Genomic DNA, 22641 nt, shown 5'->3' with positions numbered 1-22641 from the left:
CTGCTTCGGCAGGAGGGTTGGACCAGATGACCCGCAGAGGTCCCTTCCGACCCCCACCACGCTGTGATTCTGTGATGCTGCACCGCAGGAACGCGCGGCTCCCCCGCTCCGCACCCTCTCTCGCCCCGAGGCCGGAGCTGTAGGAGCCCCCGGCCGGCTCACGCCGCGGGGAGGGAGGCGGGGACGTGCCGAGGGGAGGCCGGGCACAGCCCCTTCCTCAGGCGCCCGGGCTCGGCGGCTCGGCCACCTCCGCCGCGTCCCTCGGCCCGGCGAGGGAAGGACCCGCACGGCCCCCCCGCCCCTCTGCTGCCTGCCGGCACCGCGGGCTGAGGGAAAACGGGCCCGGGGACCCGCTGCCTCCCTCCCCTCCCCTCCCGCCGCCCCGCCTCAGCCCGCCCTCCCCGCGCGGCACGCCGGGCCGACATGGCCGCTTCCCGCCCCGCCGGGCGCCGGCCGCTGGGCTGACGGACAGCGGCCCGCCCCGGGGCCGCCCCGCCGCCCGGCATGGAGGAGAGCTCCAGCTGCGAGAGCCTCGGCGCCGGGCGGGCGGCGGCGGCGAGGCCGCCCAGCGGCGACTCCCTCTCCAGGTACCGGCCGCGGCGGGGGGCCGGGCTGCCGCTGCCGCACGGCCGCAGGGCTCGGCGGGCCGAGGGGCCGCGCGGCGCTGGCGGAGCGGGGGGGAGAGGAGGAGGAGCCCGAGGGGACGGAGCCAGTGCCATTCGGCCCCCGGCGTGGGGTGGCTGCGGGGCGGCTGGCAGGCGCGGGCACCGCCCGGCTGCGGCCCAGCCGGTTTCCGTGGCGGGCGCTTGGCCGGAGCGGGAGGTGCCAGCCCCGCAGCGGCCTTTCGGTGAGAGCTCTGCGGAAAACCGGGCTGCGCTGGGCAGAGCCCCGGGCCCGCTCGCTGCCTGCCCGCACGCCGCTGCGCCGTGCCCTGCGCTGCCTCGGTGGCAGATTCCCTGGGGTGCCTCCAGCCGTTGTGGCTTTGGCCTCACGGCTGTTTCCCAGGGCTTGGCTTTGTGATCTGAAGGGCTTTTAATGCCGTGTGGGTGTTGTCCAAGGGTTTCAGCCACCGAAGCTGAAAGGAGACTTTCCCGTTCCTCCCACCGCCATAGGCCATCGGCGAAGGTTGAATTTTGTGACTGGAAAGCGCGTCTCGCTTGGGCCCTGCGTTTAGGGTGGGAGAGGGCGGTCAGGTAGCAAGGGAGAACAGTGGCTGGTGGGTTTCGTGGTGGGACCTGGGAGCAGGATGACCTGATGGCTGAAGGTTGTGCTGCCCCGTTCTGACTGTCGTTGCCATGCCGAGGTCACAGAATCACAGAATGGTAGGGGTTGGAAGGGACCTTTGGGGATCACCTAGTCCAACCCCCCTGCTGAAGCAGGGTCACCTAGAGCAGGCTGCACACGACCTTGTCCAGGCGGGTCTTGAATATCTCCTGAGAAGGAGACTCCACGATCTCCCTGGGCAGCCTGTTCTAGTGCTCTGTCACCCTCAGAGGGAAGAAGTTCTTCCTCATGTTCAGATGGAACTTCCTGTGCTTCAGTTTGTGCCCGTTGCCCCTTGTCTTGTCGCTAGGTCGTAGGATCACAGTGTAGCTTGGGCTGAAGGGATCTCAGCATCCTCCAGTCCAGCAGGGACAGCTCAGATCAGGTCAGGTTGCTTGCGGCTTTTACCCGGTCTGGTCTTGAAAACCTACGAAGATGGAGACTGCAAAACCTCTCTGAGCAGCCCATCACCATCTCCTGGATATTTTCCACACAGGCACTGGGGTTGCTTTCTGGTCCCCTGAAGCAGTGTCTGCTCCAGGCTCCCCTGGCCGCTCCTCACAGGCAGGCGCTCCAGCCCCGCCGTCCCGGTGGTGCTTCCCTGAACCCTCTCCAGCTCGTCAGTGTCTTTCCTGCACTGGAGGACTAAAACCTGGATGCAGTGTTCAAGAAGTGCTCTAATGAGTGCCGAGTAGAGGGGTATCCTTCCCTGGATCTCCTGGCTCTGCCTCTGTTCTTACAACCCAGGGTGCTGGTGGCCTCTTTGCTGCCAGCATCTCTGTACTCCCATGCTTGATTTTTCCCCAGAGGACCCTGAGGCCTTTCCCATAGAGCTGCTCTGCAGACAGGCATTGCCCAGTTTGCACTCGGGTTTCTTAATTTTTGAGTCCTTCATGACTCCTCGTCCTCATTTCACCCTCCTTCATCAAATTGTTCTGTTCTCTGCTCTTTGTATCGGCTTCGTTGTGCAGTTTAGCCGTGCTCTGCCTACAGGCCTCTTTCCCCCTTACCTTACTGACCCAATATACTCTTCTTTCTCCCTCTGCATCCCCCTGGGCAACTTGCACCCCTCCAGAGGTCGGTCACTGTAAGGGACACAGGCCTATGGACACAAAAGAGAGCTTAACTCTGAAGAGCCAGTGGCTACAAGGAAACTCCTGTTCAGCCTCTCGGCAACATGCCCTGTGCAGATGGAACTGCTGGGAAATCGAGATGATAAATCTGTTTCTGTTGAGCATGCACAAGGCTGTGTCCCTCAAACCCTGAAAAGGCCCGGGCTTGAACAGATTTCCTGGGATATAAAAACACTTTCATAATTTCAAGTCTCTACTTCAACATCTAGAACTCGTAGAAAAAGACATTTTATTTTTAATGTATTCCAAACAAAATATATTTTTCTCTAGCCAGGTGTTGGGGACAGAGAAATGTTTTTCATCTGCAGTTATTAATAAAAACCCCTTCATCTTGAGTTGGTGTATGCTGTGAAACTGTTTGGTTGAAAGGGATAGGATTAGGACAAAATCGTAAGAAAGCAAGATAAGGTTCTTGTAGTGAGAGGTACCTGGTGACCTTCAGAATGTTTATTACCAGCTTCCCCTGCAAATCTAGTGATACATATGCACAAATAAATAACTTTCCTATGATTTGGACTGTAGATCCATTTTCAGCGGGTTTTTTTTTGATTTTTTTTTTATTAAAGCTGCTCTGCAGTCTGATTTTATGCATCATAACAATCCTTCTGAAGCTAATGGGACTATTTGTATGCATTGAAACATACTTATTTTCATCTCTGTGATTGTGATCTAGTAGCTAGAGCACCTTTGAATAGTTAACCTATGACTGTAGAGGTGTGGCACATTTTTGCTAAGTGGTTTTGTCTAAAAACGTTAGCTTTGGGGATAGAGTGAGGAGCACAATGAATTACAAGGGTACTCTCATCAGTTTTTATAATCCATTTTATTTGAAAGGAGCAACAACAAAAAATGAGTAGAAGGTCAGTCATCGCAGATTCAGTTACCTAGCAATGTGAAGCCTTACTGAGTTGTGGCTGACTGAATTGTTTTATGCAAGATTTAGAAGACTTGGAAAGGTGCTGGTATTAATATATGTACAGCAACGCGATATTTGGATTCTCTCAGCTCCAGCTCGGACGTTAACTAAGTGTTGTATTTCTAGAGATGCCTAAGATCTGACTCCCCAAGAAGACATGCTTAATAGAGTTTACTTATAGATAGGGTTGCTCACGTGAATAAGCGCCTTAAAGAACATGCAGACGTTTATTTGTCTTTTAATAATGCACATGAGATATGGCAATAATGGCATTTGACAGTGAAAGTTGCTTTGATTTTTTTTTTCTGTTCCAACTAGAAAAATGTTTGAAAAACTCTCTAAGAGACTGACAGTGTAGCTGTTTGTACACGGTAAAAAATCCCCAGTTCTATGTGGAAAGACTGAGTAAGTTTCGAATGAACACGTCACAGCGAATTAACTCAGCTGCCCCCACAGTGGTGCTGAAACAGCTGTTCTGCTTTCTGAGTCTAAGCCGTCCCACCCAGGGCTAGGTTTGGGTGGCACAGCACTGGGTTCTGCAGCTCTCTGTGGTTTCCAAAGGTCAGTATCTAGGGTGGACTTTCCCCTCGCATCCTGTTCCCGTGGAAGACGGATGACCATGAGCCAACGACTTGTAAAGAGCTGCGGTGGCATTTAGCTGGCAGCTTGTAAGGAGCGCTTGTGCGTCTGCAGTGTCAGGCCAGGAACGACCCATGAGACAGAAGGAGCAGTGAGGTAAAACACTGATGGTAAAGTTTGATGAGCTACAGTACGGTTATGTCAGGGAGAGCAAGCTTTACTCAGTGTTAGGGACTGCTTTTGTATCTATAAAGTGGCCTGGGGATCCTGGGTGAGTGAGTAAACACGTTTCAGCTGTGCTAGTTAGAGAGTTTTCTTCAAAGATCACTCTTGAAATGAATTTGTAGGTAGAGTTGTGGTGGGTTTTTTTGTTTTGTTTTAAATTTGAAATTGCATACGGACCTTCTGACCTTTGGAATTCAAAGTAACAGCCAACAACGTTCTAACGTAATCTTTCCTTTTGTGAATGGAAAGCTGCATAGAGCCGTGCATGACTTTAGCAGAACACATGACTTTAGGAAAAAGGTGATGTCGAACTTCAGATATTTACTTTTCATTAACAGCGATTAGGCATTTTGTTCATGCAGTCTGTGTGATTATGTGCCATAGTTTCTGAATGAGCATGTATGTCTTTGTATTCCTGTGAAATGTTATCTGCAAAAGCATATTACAGTCAAGTCTGAACAACAGCCCAAAAAGATATCTAGAGGCTTACTGTTAGATCTGCTGAAAGTAAATTTGTATTGCCTGTGCGAAAGTGTGGAGGTGATTGTACTGTAAAGAAACTGCTGTAGGAGATGTCAGTGGTATTTCAACCTCAGTATAAAATGAGAGAAAGAGAGAAGGCAGTGAGCAGATGTTTCCTGCCAGCATGACTCTAGCAAGGTTTGATGTTACCACTTTCTGGTTGCTTGTAACCACCTCTCTGCTGGTGGTTATCCTCCACAGAGGTCTGCAGACGCAGTGGATTCCACGCGTTGCACTTTTACTGAAGCATATGAGAATGATCATATTTCTTGTCTTTATGTTTGCAGGGATAACTCTGAAAACATAAACTCTGTCTAAATCAGTGCAGCAAGGTCTGCTGAAGCAATAGCTCCATGAGGTATGAACTCCCTCCTTTGTCTCAAATAAGGCCCTGTCAATACCTGGTCTGATTTAAGGCTACGTTGAAGGAATTCTTTCCCCACGAGCAAGAGGGGTGCTGAAGGGAGTTTGGTCTGTAGTCGGTTGGCTGAGGAGGGCTCGCTAGCACCACATTGCTGCCAGATGTATGAGCTTTGCTGATTGAGCTGTTTTGTGATGAGTCATGGAAGTTAGAGTTTGAAGGGGAACATTTTCACCGGTTTTGGTGTTTAGTGAAATATGAGTAGCTGTCATTCTCCTTGTAGGCTTTGAAAGCACTTCTTGCATTTGATTTCTGTGTGTGAAGAAGGATTGCTCAAGAGTTGCTACCATTACAGACAAGAACATTGCTGGCTGTGTGTTGATAATGAGCTGGGTTTTGCATCTGAGAAACTTAACACCATGCCTAGAACCAATTAGCAACTCCAGATGGGCTCATTATCATTAGTTTTAATATGTGAGTGATAATTTATAACACTTATTTGCAACTGAAGTCCATTCTGAGACAGTTTTCTCGTCTGCTGTATATTGTGAAGATAAAAAGCAGTTTGCCTGCATATACATTTGCAAAGTGAGAAGAAAATTTCATTAGAGTCCGAGGATTTAGGGCAGAAAATAATGACAATAACGTTCATTCAAAAAGGCTTTAGAACTTGTCATTCAGGCAGTGCACTTGTGAAGAGTAACCGTTACCTTTGAAGGACTCAGGAACTGTTTGTAGCAATCTTTGGCATGCACGTTTCTGCTCCTGCATTCAGCAGAAACCGCTCCTACTTCTCTTGCACACACACACACACAGACACACCCACACCCATCCACCCCCCACCCCCATGTCCAGGCTCTGACCATTCAATAAAAGTGTATGTGTTTGGTTTTTAAGTATATTTTCCATTTGAGAATATAAAATACAATTGACACTCACCTGTTTCTTGTATTGTAATTAATGTTATATTGCTGTTTAAAAGCCTCACAGGAATTTGGGGTGCCATGGTTCTAGCTGCTATACAGCTAGAGAAGGTGATGATTGCCACGTTGAAGATCCAGGGACCAACTATTTAGATGTTCCTAAGGCAGGACTACTCTACTTTTATTAATGCCTGGCGGATAATTTTACTGAGCTCTTGGAAGTGCAGTTAAGTGCTGAGACTCCTAGCTGAGAGATTGGGCAAAGAGCGACAAAGTCTAAGGATGAGATGAAAAACTGCTGTTGAGAGATGAGGCAAGATCTGACAGCTGGTGAGGAGTAAAGCTAGGCTCAGAACACGACTCTCTTGGGTCTGTCCCATCAAGCACTGCCTTTTCTGAAGAGAGACGGTAATGTTATGTTGACTAACAGTCTGTTTGCTAGATGGTCTTGAGCTGTGCACATAGTTCGTTAACTATGGGCTGTTTACAACAGAGATGCAATTACAGAACCTGAATTTTGAGGGTGTCCTGACGATGTCACATTACACAGTTCCTATCTGTTACGTGATTGTACTTCTGCTATGACTTCAGTTATAGGTTAACACCTGTCTTGAACATATTTGTTACCTATTTCTGATGTTTTATTGTCTCCCTTCCTTTGCTAATTCTTTTATAGCTCATGTACAAAGGCAAGAACTGCATTTGGAAAGGTCATAACACCTCTTGAATGTCTCAGCAGAATCAATAGTCTACAGCTTCTTTTTCATGAATCTTTTCCTGATTACCTGCTATACTGTTACTGGTTTTTCAGTGCTGAGGGTATCAGGTAGTGTAAAAAGAGACCTGATCCGTATACCAAAGGGTTTACGTTACCTGAAAGCTTAGTTGAGGAAAAAAACAGCAAACACATGTTAGAAATGCATCGGAAACCTTCCAGTGGTCACTCTGATAAGGTGTTATACACAAGGTGTAGTAAAACAGGACATGAAAAAAGTGGTCTTGTTATTTGTCCATGGGAAGCCCATTCCACCATGAAGAGAAGGGTGACAGGGAGGTAGTGAAGTGCTTGGTTTGTAGAGGTGTTTGGGATAACCCAGGGAAGTGACAATACAGAAAAGACACTGTCACAGTAATTACCCCCATCTTCATTTTTAACTAAAAAACATCTGGCTCTTGTTATAGCCCCGGTAACTAGAAGCTAATTGAAAAAAAAAAATCAGCGAAGGGCAACAACGAAAAATCAGTGGAACTTTTCAAGTATTTGTTTTTCCTTTTCCTGCCATCTGTAGTTTCTTTTGCCAGACAATGTTCTCACTCAGTAATTTTCCAGTGATTTCAAGGTAGCTCTTTTCCTTGCTTCTCTCTTGCCTCACTGCTCCATGAATTCTTTTCTAAACCCTAATACATTTGATGAAGAGAAAGTGTTAGCAGTTCTCTAGTCCATAGTCCCTTCAGGGTGATGTTCTAGTAATTTTGTTAGCTCTGTACAAATGGTCCCACTTTACAGATCTGGCCTTTTCTGTAGTCTTCTGGCCGTGGCTCCAGAATCATTAATATTAGGTCACCCTAATGGGTCAGGTGTGGGTATGTGATCATATTTCTGCTGAACTAGTTAGAAAGACATGACTTTATAGGTTTTCTTTCTTTGTTATGGGAAGACAGACAGCACCTGTTTAGTATAAAACAATATTTTAATCTGGATTTATTTACTGTGATCTAAAGAGACTACATGCCCATGCAAAGTGTTACACTCAAAATCTTGCTCACGGGCAAAAAGGCAGCACATCTTCATAACAGCAAAGAATTTATTGTTAGTGTGACTGAAGTTTTGCAAGTCTAATCATTGTTAGTCCAGATGCAATTATTACAGAAAGAATAATAATGCAGCGAAAACTGTCATACCTATAGCTGTTGGTTCCTACCCCTCTTCCTGGTGTTACACTCACTCCTCCCCTGCTCCTCTGGGTCCCAGGGTTGCTGGTTTTATTCTGGTGGTGGTGCGTGTTACAGCGAGTTGTCAGCATCTGGAGCCCTTTGCTGGGAGAAGTATGAGGTTCATGTTGATGGTTTCTTCTTTCCTTACTGTAGGATCCACCTGGGATCATTTTTGTATGTTTGGTAAAACGACTTTACACCTATCTCTTTCTTCATTCGTCTGCAATTCCACATTACATCTGATTTTTGCTGTGTATGGTTGCTTTTATGGGTATTAGATACTATTTCTTTGTTTTCTTTGTTACCCCTAAAACCAGTGTTACCTAGCTCCGGGTCTGTGTTTCTTTAACTGACCACTGGTGAGTTGTTTACAGCCGTGGTCTCCAGTGCCAAGCCTGTGGTCTGTGTCTTCTCGTCCTGTGCCTGCACTCCTCTATGCCGCATCCTGTGTCTCCTCCAGGCCTCTGTTGTCGTACCAGGCTGTTGTATTTCTCTATACAAAGTCATTGCATTAGGGGTAAATACCTCGTTCTGTGTAGAATAACTGCTTGTTACTGCTATCTGTGCAAAACTGTGGTTGTGCCACACACAAACAAAAATAAAATAAAGTAGATATAGACATCTGGCCTATTACAGAAATTACCATTGCAACTAAACCAAGTAAAACAAAGCCCCAGGCAGGCCAAGCAAAGTTCAGGCAAAGCAAGAGTAACAAACCTTGGTCCAGAGGCCTTGAAAGTTCGCTACAAAGCTTACGGCCTGTGAAGAGCAATGGCAGTACTGAATGATAAGGCTAAAGGTTAACCCAGCCATCTTTTTCTGAACAAAATTTAACTGGTGCAGTGGGTATGTATCTGATCATTGCTTACTGTTTTGTGAGCAAAGTGTTTGATTCCTCCCCCAAATCAGTAATATCGGAGTTACTGAGCTCCTGAACCACACAGCCTCACTCATACCTTGTGCTTTTAGTAAAAATAAAGCATTCATGCTATTATTATTGCTGTGTTAATAAATCCTGTTATTGATTTCAGTTGGTATCACTGCTATAAGACGGTGGTCTTCTCGAAGAGAAAGATTGCCCAGCCTCAGCAACTGTTTCAGCTAAATCTGCCCACGAAAGAGCTGGAGCCTGTGAACAGGTTCGTTATGTGTGGGAGATTATAGAGGCCGTCTGGCTGCTGTGGAGAGCAGATACGGCAGGTAGGGGCAGGTCACTGAAGCCTGTAGTACCAGAGATGACGTGCTGAAGGCTGACTGTCAAAATCAGTCACAAGAGCAGAGGTTGGTTTAACCAGTAGATGGAATACCTTTAACAAATCAAAATTGACCAGCATCTCATTTGTAAATAGAACACCTCTAATAAAGAAATGAAAAATGTGGGATCTTCTGCTTGCATTTTACCCATGTTGACATTTGGAGTAGGCCGTTCTTGAAAAATTCAGGTGGACTCCAGTCCAAGAATGGACATCCTACTTCTACACTGAAAATGAGCCCCCACACCTCATGAGAGAGTGCTTCCCAAGACTTTTTCCTCAAGAAGCATGCTGCCAGAATGGTCATTAAACGCCGGGGTGTGAGAAGAAGAACGTGGTGGCACTGTTCGTGCGTGTGCTCAGGGCTTGCGCCAGCAGAGCAGTTCCGGCCCTTCACTTGTTACCATCTGCTGGGGTGCAGCTTCTGCTGGTCACTGCTGCCTCCAGCACCACGGAGGGATGTCTGTCGTCTTTTTTTGCTAAAACATATTCTGATTCTAGATTCCACTTTCTGTTTCCACCTTGTATAAAGCAAAATACATACACCCTGGATGAGATTTGTCTCATCTCACTGGACTGATGCAGATCTCTGCTAGTCTCTGGGGTTTTTTTTGTAGACAATGGGGAAGAGTGAGTCATCTTAGTTTCTCCTCGGTGACTGTAAGGACATCCCACAGTGAGTAATTCAGATGTGACCACCTACACAGAACTCCCTCCCCATTGTTGTGGTAGGGGCAAAAAGTGCAAATGAGTTTGGATTGGTCTCCACTCCAGAAAAGGAAGGAGCTATTTCTTAACTCACGTCATTCCTCTTTTTTACGCTAACTAAATCTGGTTGCAGCTAAGGAGAGAGCAGAGATTTGTAATCTCATTTCCTAAGCCATCTTTCTTTGTGTATGTGTGTGTATCTGTCTAGTTTGTCAACTAGTAGTTTTTGCAACATTTGGACAACTTTAACCATGTTTGACAGAGGAGTGAACGTAGTAACTTCTGACAAGTTCTGCATTTAAACAAAGATGGAGATGGGAAGGGAGGCCATGTCAGTTTTTCCATTACAGAAAAAGCTTGTTCCTTTTTCAACACAAGGGAATACCTAGCGGATAAGGATGTCATGAATGTGTGCAGATTCTCTTGGACAAGGCTTCTCTCAAGTTGGAGAAATACATTATCTTCTCTCATTTTCGTGTTTCCTTCTTTCCCTGTGCTCTCTCTGGTGTATGCAACTGGCTGCGTTCAGCGAAAACAAAAAGCAAATACAAATTTCTCTGCCACAAGACACTCATCTTCTGGAAACCAGGGCAGGATCTAGTTCAGATTGCCGTACCTTCATGTGAAGTATCTATCTAAAATTTCCCTACCCTCAGCAGCATCAATATGCTTCACAAGAAATTCAGCTGAACAAAGATAAGTGCCCACTCTGGGAGAGCTAAATTGTTGTCTAGACTCCACTGCCTGGGTTTCCACTGGCCAAGTGGGAGCATAGACACCTGTGGTATCTACCATCAGGAGCTGAACCATCCAGGCTTCCTTGATCCTACTCTTTGAGTTACTTTGTTTTTCACATACACTGATTTCTGCTTGAGGAAGCAGAAGTGGCAAGAGGCAGTGGCTGTGGGTGGTCTTAAAAGATTAGCCGTCACTCTGGGTGCATGAAAACTGATGTACAGAAAATCTTCAGCTGAGCTTGCGAACTTTATGTGCCTCATTTTGTTGTAATTTGAAAGACCTGTGTTTTCAGCATGCACCCTGCAACTAGCCAGTGGGGTGAATGAGTGTGCCGAACTATTTAGTAAATCTGGAGTCAATGGCCGCTGAGCACTTTGGAAACTGGGCTTTGTGTTTAGACAATAAATGGGACTGAGTTTGTGGGAAAACCTGGTCCCAGGTATGGGTGTTGAATCTGGGGACTTTGACTGATGGACCACAGTCTTCAAAGATGCTGGGCTCTCTGGAAGTTGTGACAAGATACGGGTGCTCAATGTTTCTGAAAACATCCTGTGTTGTCTTACCTTGAATTTCTGGAAATAAAGCCTTCAAATTATTGAACACTTGACTTCAACCTTGAGACTCTGCTAGGGACCAGTTTCATGCAGGGCCTGGGCTGCCAGCAGAATATAGTTGTTCCAAGTCTTTTTTCTAGCTGGGTCTGGCAGAGCATGCAGTTGCGTAGTGTCTGTGAAAGCTTGTCAAGGTGTGACACCGTGTCAGTTTTGCTAGGTGATACAAGACTCTCCAGATTGGCGGTATTTATATATTCTTTCTTTCTTCTTCTGATTTTTCCTAGGATGGAACAAGTAATGTCATTGTTGAGTAAATCGCTGATATATTTAATTCCTGTGGGTGTTTGGTTTATTGGGGTGAGGGTGTTGTGTGGTGTGTGTTTGAAAGAAAATCAGAACATTTAATAATATGTGTTACGTTCTAACTAAGGTGTTTTTAAAATAGTGAAATAGGTAGGAATCTAAAGAAAAATTGAGACAGCACAGGAACTGTGGGAAGTATACACATATATGGTTAAACTGTACATAACTTGTTCTTAGTATGTGACTAGAAATTAAGGCACTGACAGAATACAGGCAGTAAAAGAGAAGTTATATCTGTCTTTTTAGCCAGTTCTCCTTTCTGTCCTCAGGGGAGTACTTACTAATGTAGGTGTTCTTTCTATTTCTTTCCTTGATCAAGTTAATAGGTCTTTTCTAAAAAAAAACGTAAATAAAATTTAAAAACAAACAAAATATTTGATATCCTGTGGTGGTTTCTATTTTTTCTGCTTCTTCTGGCTCTCGTACTCTGGAGCTGATATTACAACTTATCATGGGACTGTCTGAATTTGCATCAAAATCCTGAAATTTTTTTACTTGTATGTTTTTGTCTGGCTTAATATATTTTAAAGGAAGGGGGTGGAAGTTTATATGGTAAATATAAATATTGGTAAAATGCAAGAGTGGTTTTGAACTGTGTGTAGGATTTGCATCATGACTTTTATCTGCATTCAAAGTACCTGTGGAGACAGTTAGATGTTGCCAGCAATCTTTGTCCTGTGGGATGCCTGGTAAATCCAAGGTTGCACTGATGCAGGAGATAGCAGCACCACCCAGGTCTCTGACTTCTCTGCCACAAAATGTCCGGAGCCCTGGAATCAGCTTCTTCCACAGGCAGGGCTAAGAGACGTGGGTGGTCTTGTAGCACCAGGAAACACTTGGATTTGGATTCTGGAGTTGCCTTTTTGCTAGAGGTGGTGATGCTGCATGGAGAGCCCTATGGTGATGCTGCATTGGTTGTGGTCTGCCCAGGCTGCTGCCTGCGCTGTTTGGGGGAGAAAGCTGCAGGTTGGGACATGCTGATTCATCACAGCCTGAAAGATCACTTTCCAGACGTCCTGTCAATCAGTGGTCTCCCTAATGGGTTTCTCTCTGTCACTGTACTGCACTTCCTCAACTATCTGAAGCCTGAGGTGCTGGAACTTCTCTCACTCAGCCATGTTTTTTTGACCTAGAAATACTGTTTTCTTGGGCAGGCGGGATCTTACCCTAGAATCATGAGATGGTTTGGGTTGGAAGAGACCTTATAGATCATCTCGTTCCAACCCCCCTGCCATGGGCGGGGACACCTCCACTAGACCAGGTGGCTCAAAGCCCCGTCCAACCTGGCCTTGAACACTTCCAAGGGGGGGCGGCCCCGGCTTCTCTGGGCAACCTGTGCCAGGGCCTCACCACCCTCATAGGCAATAATTTCTTTCTTACATCTAATCTAAATCTGTCCTCTTTCAGCTTGAAGCCGTTACCCTTTGTCCTGTCACTCCATGCCCTTGTAGAGAGTCCCTCTCCAGCTTTCTTGCATGCCCCTTCAGGTACTGGAAGGCTGCTGTAAGGTCTCCCCAGAGCCTTCTCTTCTCCAGGCTGAACAGCCCCAACTCTCTCAGCCTTTCCTCACAGGAGAGCTGTTCCAGCCCTCTGATCATTTTTGTGGCCTCCTCTGGACCTGCTCCAACAGCTTAATGTCTGTCCTGTGATGGGGGCTTCAGAGCTGGATGTAGGATTCCAGATGGGGTGTGACCACAGCGGAGTAGAGGGGCAGAATCCCCTCCCTCGCCCTGCTGGCCACATTCCTTTTGATACAGTCCAGGATACAGTTGGCTTATGTACAGCATTTCATCTTCCAGTATCCCCAAGTCCTTCTCAGCAGGGCTGCTTTCCATCTCCCAGCCTGTATTGATAGCGAGGATTGTCCCAACCCATGTGCAGGACCTTGCACTTGGCCTGGTTGAACCTCATGAGGTTCACATGGGTCCACCTCTCAAGCCTGTCAAGGTCCCTCTGGATGGCATCCCTTCCCTCCAGCGTGTCGACTGCACCACACAGCTTGGAGTCGTCAGCAGACTTGCTGAGGGTGCGCTCAATCCCACTGTTCATGTCACCAACAAAGATGTTAAACAGCACTGGTCACAATACCTACCCCCGAGGAGCACCACTCGTCACTGGTCTCTACTTGGACATCGAGCTGTTGACCACAACTCTCTGAGTGTAATATCCAGCCAATTTCTCATCCACTGACTGGTTCAGCCATCAAATCTGTGTCTGTCCAGTTTAGAGACAAGGATGTCTTCTTCCCTTCTAGGTCAGTCCTGCCCTCCGCAGCATCTTATATTTGAAAACAAAGGCTCCATCCAACCCCAGATGATCCCAAACAGCATGGCAATAACCTAATGTGTGGGAAGGCGCAGAGATGAGCGGGTGGGAGCACTGTTCTAGCAGGCAACCTTGTTTGTGTTGACAGTAAGCAGGGTTGTGTTTTGAACCCCTCTTCACCTTGTAGTCTTAATTTATTTTCAATGCTAAGGGTCTGTCCTTGTGATTAGAAACCCCAAAGCTTTGGAGTGCAGACCTAGACTTGCGCAGCCTCTCCAGGAATTCTTTCAAACTTTTCTCCCAAGCGCTGGGGCAGAGCCAGAATGACTGGGCTGCCTTTCCATCATGTCGCAGCTGGAGGAGGTGGGTTGCTTGCCGTGCCCAGCACTCGCTGCCTGAACTCCTGATGCTGCAAGCGAAGGCACTGGTGCTGGTGTTGGATTTTGCAAGCCAAACATTTCCATTAGGAGCTGGGATCAGACCAAAGTACTGGATTATCACCCTGCTTTCAGGAGGCAGTAACTAATTTTGGACTCTGTAGATAGAGGCTGAAATTTAGTTGGTGAAAATGGAGGTAAAATTCCAGTTCCCTGCAGAAGTCTAACAACTGCTTGAAAAATTGTTTTTTCTCCTTCTGTTTCCTTCCTTGTAGCTGAGCACCATCCCATACCAGCCTGGAGCCTGTTAGAAACCAAACTCCCCTTTTGTTCCTGTGGTGAGCACAGGCCGTTAGCAGTTATCTCCCATGTGCTGATCAGAGGATATCGGTTCAGGCCTCTGATGGCTGTCGCTCTTCCTGTTTTTTACCTTCGGGACTGTTTGACTCATGAAAGCACGATCCTGTGGGCTGCTCGCTGTTATTAATGACGTGCTGCGTATTGGTTTGTCTTTGGGTGTTGGCCTTCTATTCTCGGAGCCTTGCAGATATTTCAAACAATCAGCCCATTGTTTAGCAAGTGCTCTACGCACACTATAGGCCTTTTGTGAATTTCTGTTTAAAGAAATAATGAAAGAATGACTAATGGAGCACGAACGGTGCTTGTGACACTGTAGTCCATTGTGTAGCTATTGAGAGCAAAATCTGCGTTCCTAGAAAAGCTTGTTCACGGTGGAAATATAGGACATTCTCTTTACGGCTCATGGGAAAATACGTACTATATATTCAGCTCAGGATGCTGCTTAGAAGGATCAACTTTTAAAAAATGACATTTTCCTCCCTTGGAACATTGAAGTCGGACTGAGCCCCGGCTTCGCCTGGCAACAGAAGTCAATCTGTTTCATTGAGGCAAGTGGCTGGGGGGGCTGTTTGAGGTCTGTCACATGCATGCACAATGATTTGTATGCTGAAATGGCTTCTTTTTAAGATGTTGTTAAGCTCTGACATTGCTGGCGCTTTTGGATGGCGAGGGTACATTATTATATGTTATAACTGTCTGCCTCCTCTGAATGCCAGAGGAAGCCTGGCAGTCGGTGCTTTTCTTTCCTTCAAAAGCATATTTGTTTATGGCATTTTTTTTCCCCTCTGAGATTGTTACAGGTCAAGCAGAGGTTAAAGTGAGATCTTGAAATGTTTAGAGACATTGTGAGTTCCGTGTACTTCTGAAATATCGCAATGGTCTGTCCTGTGTGTGCCTGGGAAGAGGGTACTGCGTGTTTGGAGGGGTAAAGAAGCATCTCATGTATGCTATAGGCAGTTGCTTTTGGTACTTGCTGTCCAAGTAGAATAAGCCTGTTTTGACTTTCTGTTTTGCAGTGAAGAATTAAGATCGAGTCACTGCTCGCTGGAGATAGCGCTCCTTTGTCCGTCCGTGTGAGCTCTTCGGGAGAGGAGGTGCCTGGTATTATGGGCATGCGCAGTGCTGAGCACTGTGGGATTCCTCTCCTGGGAGGGATGGTGTTAAGATGCTGAATCTTCCAGCAGCAGAGCCTGTGCGGCCCTTGGCGGAGTGGACGCCAGCACGGAGTGCCCGGCTCCTGCTGCAAGGCCCTGCTTCGCTCAGACGCCAGCCGTGCCTGCGAGTGCGCGCCCAAAGGTGGGCATACGAGGGACTTCCAAGCACCCTTGTTAGGTGTACATATATGCATATGCAGATGAGGACTGCAGGGACCGCTTAGCCCAGAGCCGCAGAGAGCTGCTGTAAACGGGAGAGCCCGATGAGGGTGCAGCTGGATTTGGCAGGCCGGTTCAGCCGGTACTAGCTAGGACAAAGTCATGCTCCTGGGCAACAAGCACCGGTTTGTCTCTCTCTGCTCTGATGTGACCCACAAGGTTTTACAGTATTTCTTTTTCCTTCCCCGAAAGAAACAGGGATGTTGAAAGTAATGAGGAGGGAGGGTTGGTGCTTGACTTTGGGCAGTGAGCGGGGAGCGCTCCATACCTCTGCGCCATTGTACTTTTGAGAGCAGTGCCCGAGAGCTGCGTGTGCTCCCTTTTGTGGCTCTGCTGTAGGTTTGAACCAGCTGGATCCTGCTCTCTTGGCATCTGAAGCTTCCAAATTAAATTGTATTTGGCACTAGTCAGCATTAATTTGCAGTTTTCACCTTGATTCATTTTAGGAATGTACATAATGAGAAACTTAAAAAAACAGGAAGGGAGGAAATGGAAATTTGCCCTCTGCAGTGTTTTTCTCATTTATGACCTCTGCGGCTGAAACCGTATCACCCAGTGGTGCATTTTATCACCTGTTTTCCATGTCAGTTCAGTGACTATTGAAACAAAATGTTCAGTTTGATACGGAAGAAATGGTGTAAGCAGCTCATGCCGATTAGTGGCTGAGTAATTGGTACACCTCTGCAAGCAATGAAGCAGCTACTTGTACTGGCAGGGAAGGAGTACTCGTAAAGAAGGTGCTGGAGAGCTGATTTTATCATCACTGACTGTATTTTGGTTGTGTTATTTGTAGGAGTGAGCCAGGTCAGTATTTTAAGACATTGGTACAAAAAAATAGGTGTCCTTGGTCCCTATGTATATGCTGTAAGTAAAAATGGCATGTTTTCCTCCTGTCCCATCAGTTTTTCACGAGAGTTCTGGTTGTTAGACACAGGTTCCCAGTCATGGATTTTTTTTTTTTTTTAATGATTTTTTTTCCCCTTGGTTGTCTTTCTGAGCAAGACAAAGGTCTCTTCCTCAGTTTTCAAAGTCTGAGCAAGTGTCTTCAGAAATTAACTGTAGTTTCTCACGGAGTTGCTACCCAGAGAATCACAGAATGGTTTGCGTTGGGAGGGACGTTACAGGCCATCTCGTTACAACCCCCCTGCCATGAGCAGGGACACCTTCCACCAGACCAGGTTGCTCAAAGCCCCGTCCAACCTGGCCTTGAACACTGCCAGGGAGGAGGAAGCCACAGCTTCTCTGGGCAACCTGGGCCAGTGCCTCACCACCCTCTTCATAGCCAGTCCCTTTCGGCATAGGTTTGTTTCTTATTTTTAGGAAGGCGTATATCTGTATCCTTTTTATGGTCTTGCTGAAAAGAAAGAGGCACATCTTTAAGATGCTTGCTTGTAAGTGACTGGTCTCAGCAATTACAAGCTGGGATGGTTTAGCCGGACCATCCCTTAAGGTAATGTCATGACCTTTGTCTCAAGTTTTGCCAGAAGTTGTTGTGAAGTTTTATGTGATACATTAAATTGGTTGTTGTGATTTTCTTCTTGGGTCACATGGCCTAAGAGAAGAGGTTGTATGGTGTGGTTGTCCTTAGGCTGACGTTCACAGAAAGCTCTTTGTAGACATCTCCTAGGTGTTTTCCTTCCTGTGGAGAGTGGGGACAGGGAAGGAGAATATCCTCTCTTTGGAGTACAAAGCAAGTTGTATTAAATTTCCTGCAACAGGGGTAAGGGTACGGGGAGGAGAACTCAGTCCTGCATCATTTGTGCATTTGTCTGCGTAAGCTTAAAGCTGCGGGGTTTCACAGTTTGGTTTGGGTGCTTTGTCTTCTGCTTGCTTGTCTTGCTTGTCTTCTGCCTGGCCTGAGGTCACTGTGTCATGCCTGGACCCTCACGCTGTCAGATTGCCATCTTCAGAAGCTGTACTTGTGCTTTCCCCTTCCAGGGAAAACTGTTGCTTGTCTGCTCCAGGAAAGCAAGAACTTCATATTCAAACTCTCTTTCTGTAACAGTTGGCAAAACAAGTGGCAACTACAAGTTTTTATTTCCTTTCCTTGGCTTTCTTCTGTACTGTGGTTTTTAGATTGCAGGAGTCTGAGGGTAGAGCTTGCCTCAGGTGGCTTTGGCAGGTGTGATTTAATGGCACTTTTTGAAGTGGCTTAAATCTTTGTCACTGCTTTCCCCCCAGATATTTCCCCTGCACCTTCACAGTTTAACAGGAAAAGTTTGTGTGTCTCGGACACTTCTGCTTGCAGCTTCTTTACATCTTTGTTGACAGCTGAAGCTAAGTGGGCTGGCAGACCGTCAGTTCTGCTACGGATGCAGTAATACCTTTCAATTGCCTGAACACGAATCACCGGAGGGCATCTGTCTGAGTCTGAATTATGCTTGAAAACCATCTGGCATGTTGTGGGATAGTCCTAATAATAACAATGAACACCTTATCAGGAGCTGAGTCACTGTGCTTGATTTCCATTGAAATTCTCTTATTAGTTGCATATACGTATTCCGTATAGCCAAAGGGTTAATACTGCGTGCAGATACTGTACAAACCATTGTGCCAACAGCTCTCATTTGGGCTTATTTATCATTCAAAATCTGGCCATAAGAAACATATTTAAATAATAAAATTAATTGGTGAGATGAAAGACATAGATCAGTGGTAATTGCGTCCTAAACCTGTTTCCCACTTCTGCTTGGGGAGGGAGGCAGGAGAGGAGAGGTGCTTTCCCTGCAGGTGCTTTGGAACTATTGTAGGGGTCTCTTCTGGCACTTAGACATCCATCAGCAAGGACGGTGTGGAACTGCCTGGGCCTGAAGCATGAGAAGAGAAATGCTCCGGGAGGTCCTTGGTCTTCACAGGTTCCTCACAGGAACATCTGCACTTGCTTTCTTTCCTGTAGGAAGAGCTCAGATTATTTTGTGAACCAAAGTGTATGTTGTTTCCTAGAACCTTAATGAGATTCAGAGATAATACTGTTATTTTGCATGTTTATGAAGTTGTATTGAGCCAGACCTTCAGCTAGCTGTGATTGGCACAGCTCCAGTGATTTTTAACCCTTGCTGAAATCTGACCAAACCTACAAGTGTTCGCAGGTGTTTGTGACGTGCCCCCAAAACCAGCAGTTAGGTCTGACCGTTGTGGCCTTGCCATGACTTAGGTTTGCTCTGTGTTGTCTTACTGGTGGAACGCGGGTGTTGGGAGTACGTCCCTGTGAGAACATAGCATCCTCGGTGGGGTCCTCAGCATTTTAGACTGACATCAGAAGTAGCCCGTCACGCTGCCAGTAGTAGTATTGTATGAGACAGCTTTGTCTAGGCAAAAGCTGGGATAATGTGCAGAAGCCGTGACAGAAGCAGGAGTAAATGCCCAAGATGACGCCGAGGGGCTGGTGGCAAAGCGTGGAGGGAGCTCTGGTCTCCTCACTCTGAGTTTGTGTGTTGGCCACAGGACGCTCTCCCCCTCTCCCCCACCCAAAGCCATATGAAACTGCATGGTCTGAGGATCTTTCCTTTGCTTTGGCAGCAGAGGAGAGCTCGAGACTGACTAAACCACTGAAGCTAATAAACTCATGTGCACGCAGGGATGTCAGGTTAATCAGTTTGCGAAGCAGCGGAGCTGGAGCCACGCAACTGCCTGGCGATGAGAGGAGGGAGCCGCAAGCCAGCCACGTTTCAGTTGTCTGCTCTTCTGTTCCGTCTCAGCTCCCTATAAATGATGGATGGGGAGAACAGAGGCAGCGAGCCAAACATGTGCAACCTGAGCATACTGCGCAGAGCCACAGAATCCAGGCGGTATTGTTTGCTCTGCGTGCAGGCGGCCGTTCCCAAAAGCGCGCGCTGCTGTTGCTGGAGGGAGGCTTCGCCGGAGCTTTCTGCGGGAGCCGGCGGACGCTGGTGCAGGGAGCTTTTGAAAATCCACTTCTAAAATGCAAATGCTTTCCTTCATTAAAACCGACTTGAACCCAAGCGTGCTCAACAAACACAGAACACTTTCACAGCTCAGACGTGCTGTGGACTATGGTTCTCCTCTTCTTCCGCTCACTCCTCCCCACATAAAGCAGTTTGCCTCGCAGCCTGCCGAAGTGAGATTAATTAACAATTGCATAAAAATTCTTGGTCAACAATGATTAGATAATCACTGCTTGTGTAGTAAGTAGATACTGAGAATGTACGAGGGCAGACAAGTTGTGTAAGCGGAAAAACTGGTGAAATGTTGATCCTTTTGTTAGTGCTCTCTCTCCCTGGGAGCTGTTAAGAGCAGGTTAGACAGATAGGTCTTGGGATTTGCTTGGGGGCAGCTTGTCCTAGCTTGGGGACAGAAAGACTGGCACACTCTAGTAAACCTTTTCAGCTGCCTGCTCTGTGACTAAATGATGTGAAATTCTCCATGGAAATGCTTCTGTTAATAGGTTACTGTGCTCGGTGAGTAAGCTGTCCTGCGTGGTGCACATGGGCCAGGTTAGCTGCTGGTGTGCCTCTTGCTTGTTTATTTACACCTGTACTAAGTGGCTAGTAAACTCAGCAGAGTTAACTGACCTGTAAAATGGGTTTAAATACAAACAATTCTGGGCCCTGAAAGGGATGGAGCTAGGAGGCATGGCTCCTGAAGGCTGACTCCCAGCCTCTGGCTCCCCGGGCTGGAGCCAGCGCAGGAGAAGGCATGGTGGGGACCCAGGGACAGGAGTCAAGTTGTCACCCAGTGATGAAGGCATCTACAGTATCTACTTACTCTTTGCTGATAACTTTGAAGTACCATCTTCTTATGGGTTGCTGTACAGTAAACTGGTGCTGCTTTGTGAAATTGCGATTTTTGTTCTTTTTTTACAAGCTTTTAAAAATCATATTAATGAAACAGTTGCAAACATGCAGGTGAACACTTGAAAGATGAAGGCTGACCATGCAGAAATCAGGCTGCATGGAGTTTCAAGGGAACGCATCCCTTGAATGTCTGAGCTCGTTTAAGTAACGTAAAAATGCGGTTTAGTGCTAAGCCTAATTTGGCATGCCTGCAGGCTGCTGTGTGCAGAAGTGCTCTCAGCCTTCCTCGTCATCTCCAGATACAGATTCCCTCCCTCTCTGTGTGCTGCATATGATGATTTATTCAGCCATGTAATGAACCCAGTCAGCCCTGTTACCCAACAGAAGACTTTCTTCATGTTTATGAATAGTGTACTGCCCCGGCAGATCAGCAAATTGAACCGTGCATTCCGTGATGCTTGTCCAACGCAGTGAAGATGTGCAGCCTGGGCTGAGAGGAGGAGGAAGAAAGGGGAAGCGTGAGCAGCCTGCTCAGCGGCAGCATGCACTTTGTATCAATTTTGTTGTAATGTGAAGCTGTACGCAAATTCAGTGTATGTGTGAGGCCCTTTGATCCATAAGAACAGGAGGCTTTGCTAATTCAGTTCTTGTTATTTTAGTGTACGAGCATATGGTTATTTTCTGCCTGGGACGGAGACTCTGGGGCTGCTGCAGTGTGAGCAGCTTTGCGTGCACAAGTGCCCCTGTCCGTCCAAAATGACGTGAATTTACCCAGCAACACCGCAAGAGCTGAGCAGGTTGGAAAGCTGAGTGATTAGCTGTTGAACTGTGTACAACAAATGCATTCAGTGGAATTGTGCTGTTCGGTTGGCACACCACTGTAATTTATTTTAAATAACTTTTACTATTCCCAAAGGTTCCATTTCTAAGTTTCTACTTCTTAGGATGAAAGAGTTGCCAGTACTCTAATTCTTGGAGACAAAGGAGTAACACCCAGCAAGAGCTCAATTTTGCTGTAGTCCTTCATGTTTTTAACACTGCCTGTGCAATACTTTGCCAAACTCTGAAGAACAGAAATAACAATGGAACGTTTTGGCCTTTCGGTGACGGTTTACCAGCAGCAAAACAATTTTCAGGCAATTAACAGATCTGCAGGGCCTCTGGAAGCTCACAGAATCACAGAATGGTTTGGAAGGGACCTCTGTGGATCTTTTAGTCAAACCCCCCTGCCGAAGCAGGGTCACCTACAGCAGGCTGCACAGGGCCTCGTCCAGGGGGGGTCTTGAATATCTCCAGAGAAGGAGACTGCACAACCTCCCTGGGCAGCCTGTTCCAGTGCTCCGTCACCCTCAGAGGGAAGAAGTTCTTCCTCATGTTCAGACGGAACTTCCTGTGCCTCAGTTTGTGCCCATTGCCCCTTGTCCTGTCGCTGGGCACCACTGAAAAGAGTCTGGCCCTGTCCTCTTGACACCCACCCTTGAGATATTTATAGGCATTTATAAGGTCCTCTCTCAGCCTTCTCTTCTTCAGGCTAAACAAGCCCAGCTCCCTCAGCCTTTCCTCGTAGGAGAGATGCTCCAGTCCCCTCACCGTCCTCGTAGCCCTCCGCTGGACTCTCTGCAGTAGCTCCTCATCTTTCTTGAAGTGGGGAGCCCAGAACTGGACGCAGTACTCCAGATGGGGCCTCACTAGTGCAGAGTAGAGGGGAAGGAGAACCTCCCTTGACCTGCTGGCCACACTCCTCTTAATGCACTCCAGGATCCCATTGGCCTGCTTGGCAGCCAGGGCACACTGCTGGCTCATGATCATTTTGTTGTCCACCAGCACACCCAGGTCCCTCTCCAGCAGGTCCACCCCAAGCCTGTACTGGTGCATGGGGTTGTTCCTCCCCAGCTGCAGGACCCTGCATTTGGCTTTGTTGAACCTCATCAGGTTCCTCTCTGCCCAACTCTCCAGCCTATCCAGGTCTCTCTGAATGGCAGCACAGCCTTCCGGTGTATCAGCCACTCCTCCCAGTTTTGTGTCATCAGCAAACTTGC

At 47.2% G+C, this 22641-nt stretch overlaps 1 protein-coding gene across 2 annotated transcripts in view; it reads left to right on the top strand.

The window, feature by feature from the left end:
• Positions 1–437: 437 nt before the first annotated feature.
• MTMR2 (myotubularin related protein 2) overlaps positions 438–22641 on the top strand; it is a 68093-nt gene continuing 45889 nt past the window's right edge. Inside the window, exon 1 of one of the 2 annotated variants that reach the window (XM_075417681.1) lies at positions 438–587. In XM_075417681.1, coding sequence (XP_075273796.1) covers positions 505–587 — 83 coding nt within the window. In that variant the 5' untranslated portion in view covers positions 438–504. Of the gene's footprint in view, positions 588–14935; positions 15024–22641 lie in introns of those variants that run through there. The other variant, XM_075417690.1, reaches the window with a different exon arrangement.

The sequence above is a fragment of the Opisthocomus hoazin genome, chromosome 1 (genome assembly GCF_030867145.1).
Source record: "Opisthocomus hoazin isolate bOpiHoa1 chromosome 1, bOpiHoa1.hap1, whole genome shotgun sequence".
NCBI lineage: Eukaryota > Metazoa > Chordata > Aves > Opisthocomiformes > Opisthocomidae > Opisthocomus > Opisthocomus hoazin.
This window is presented reverse-complemented; position numbering and strand designations above follow the sequence as displayed.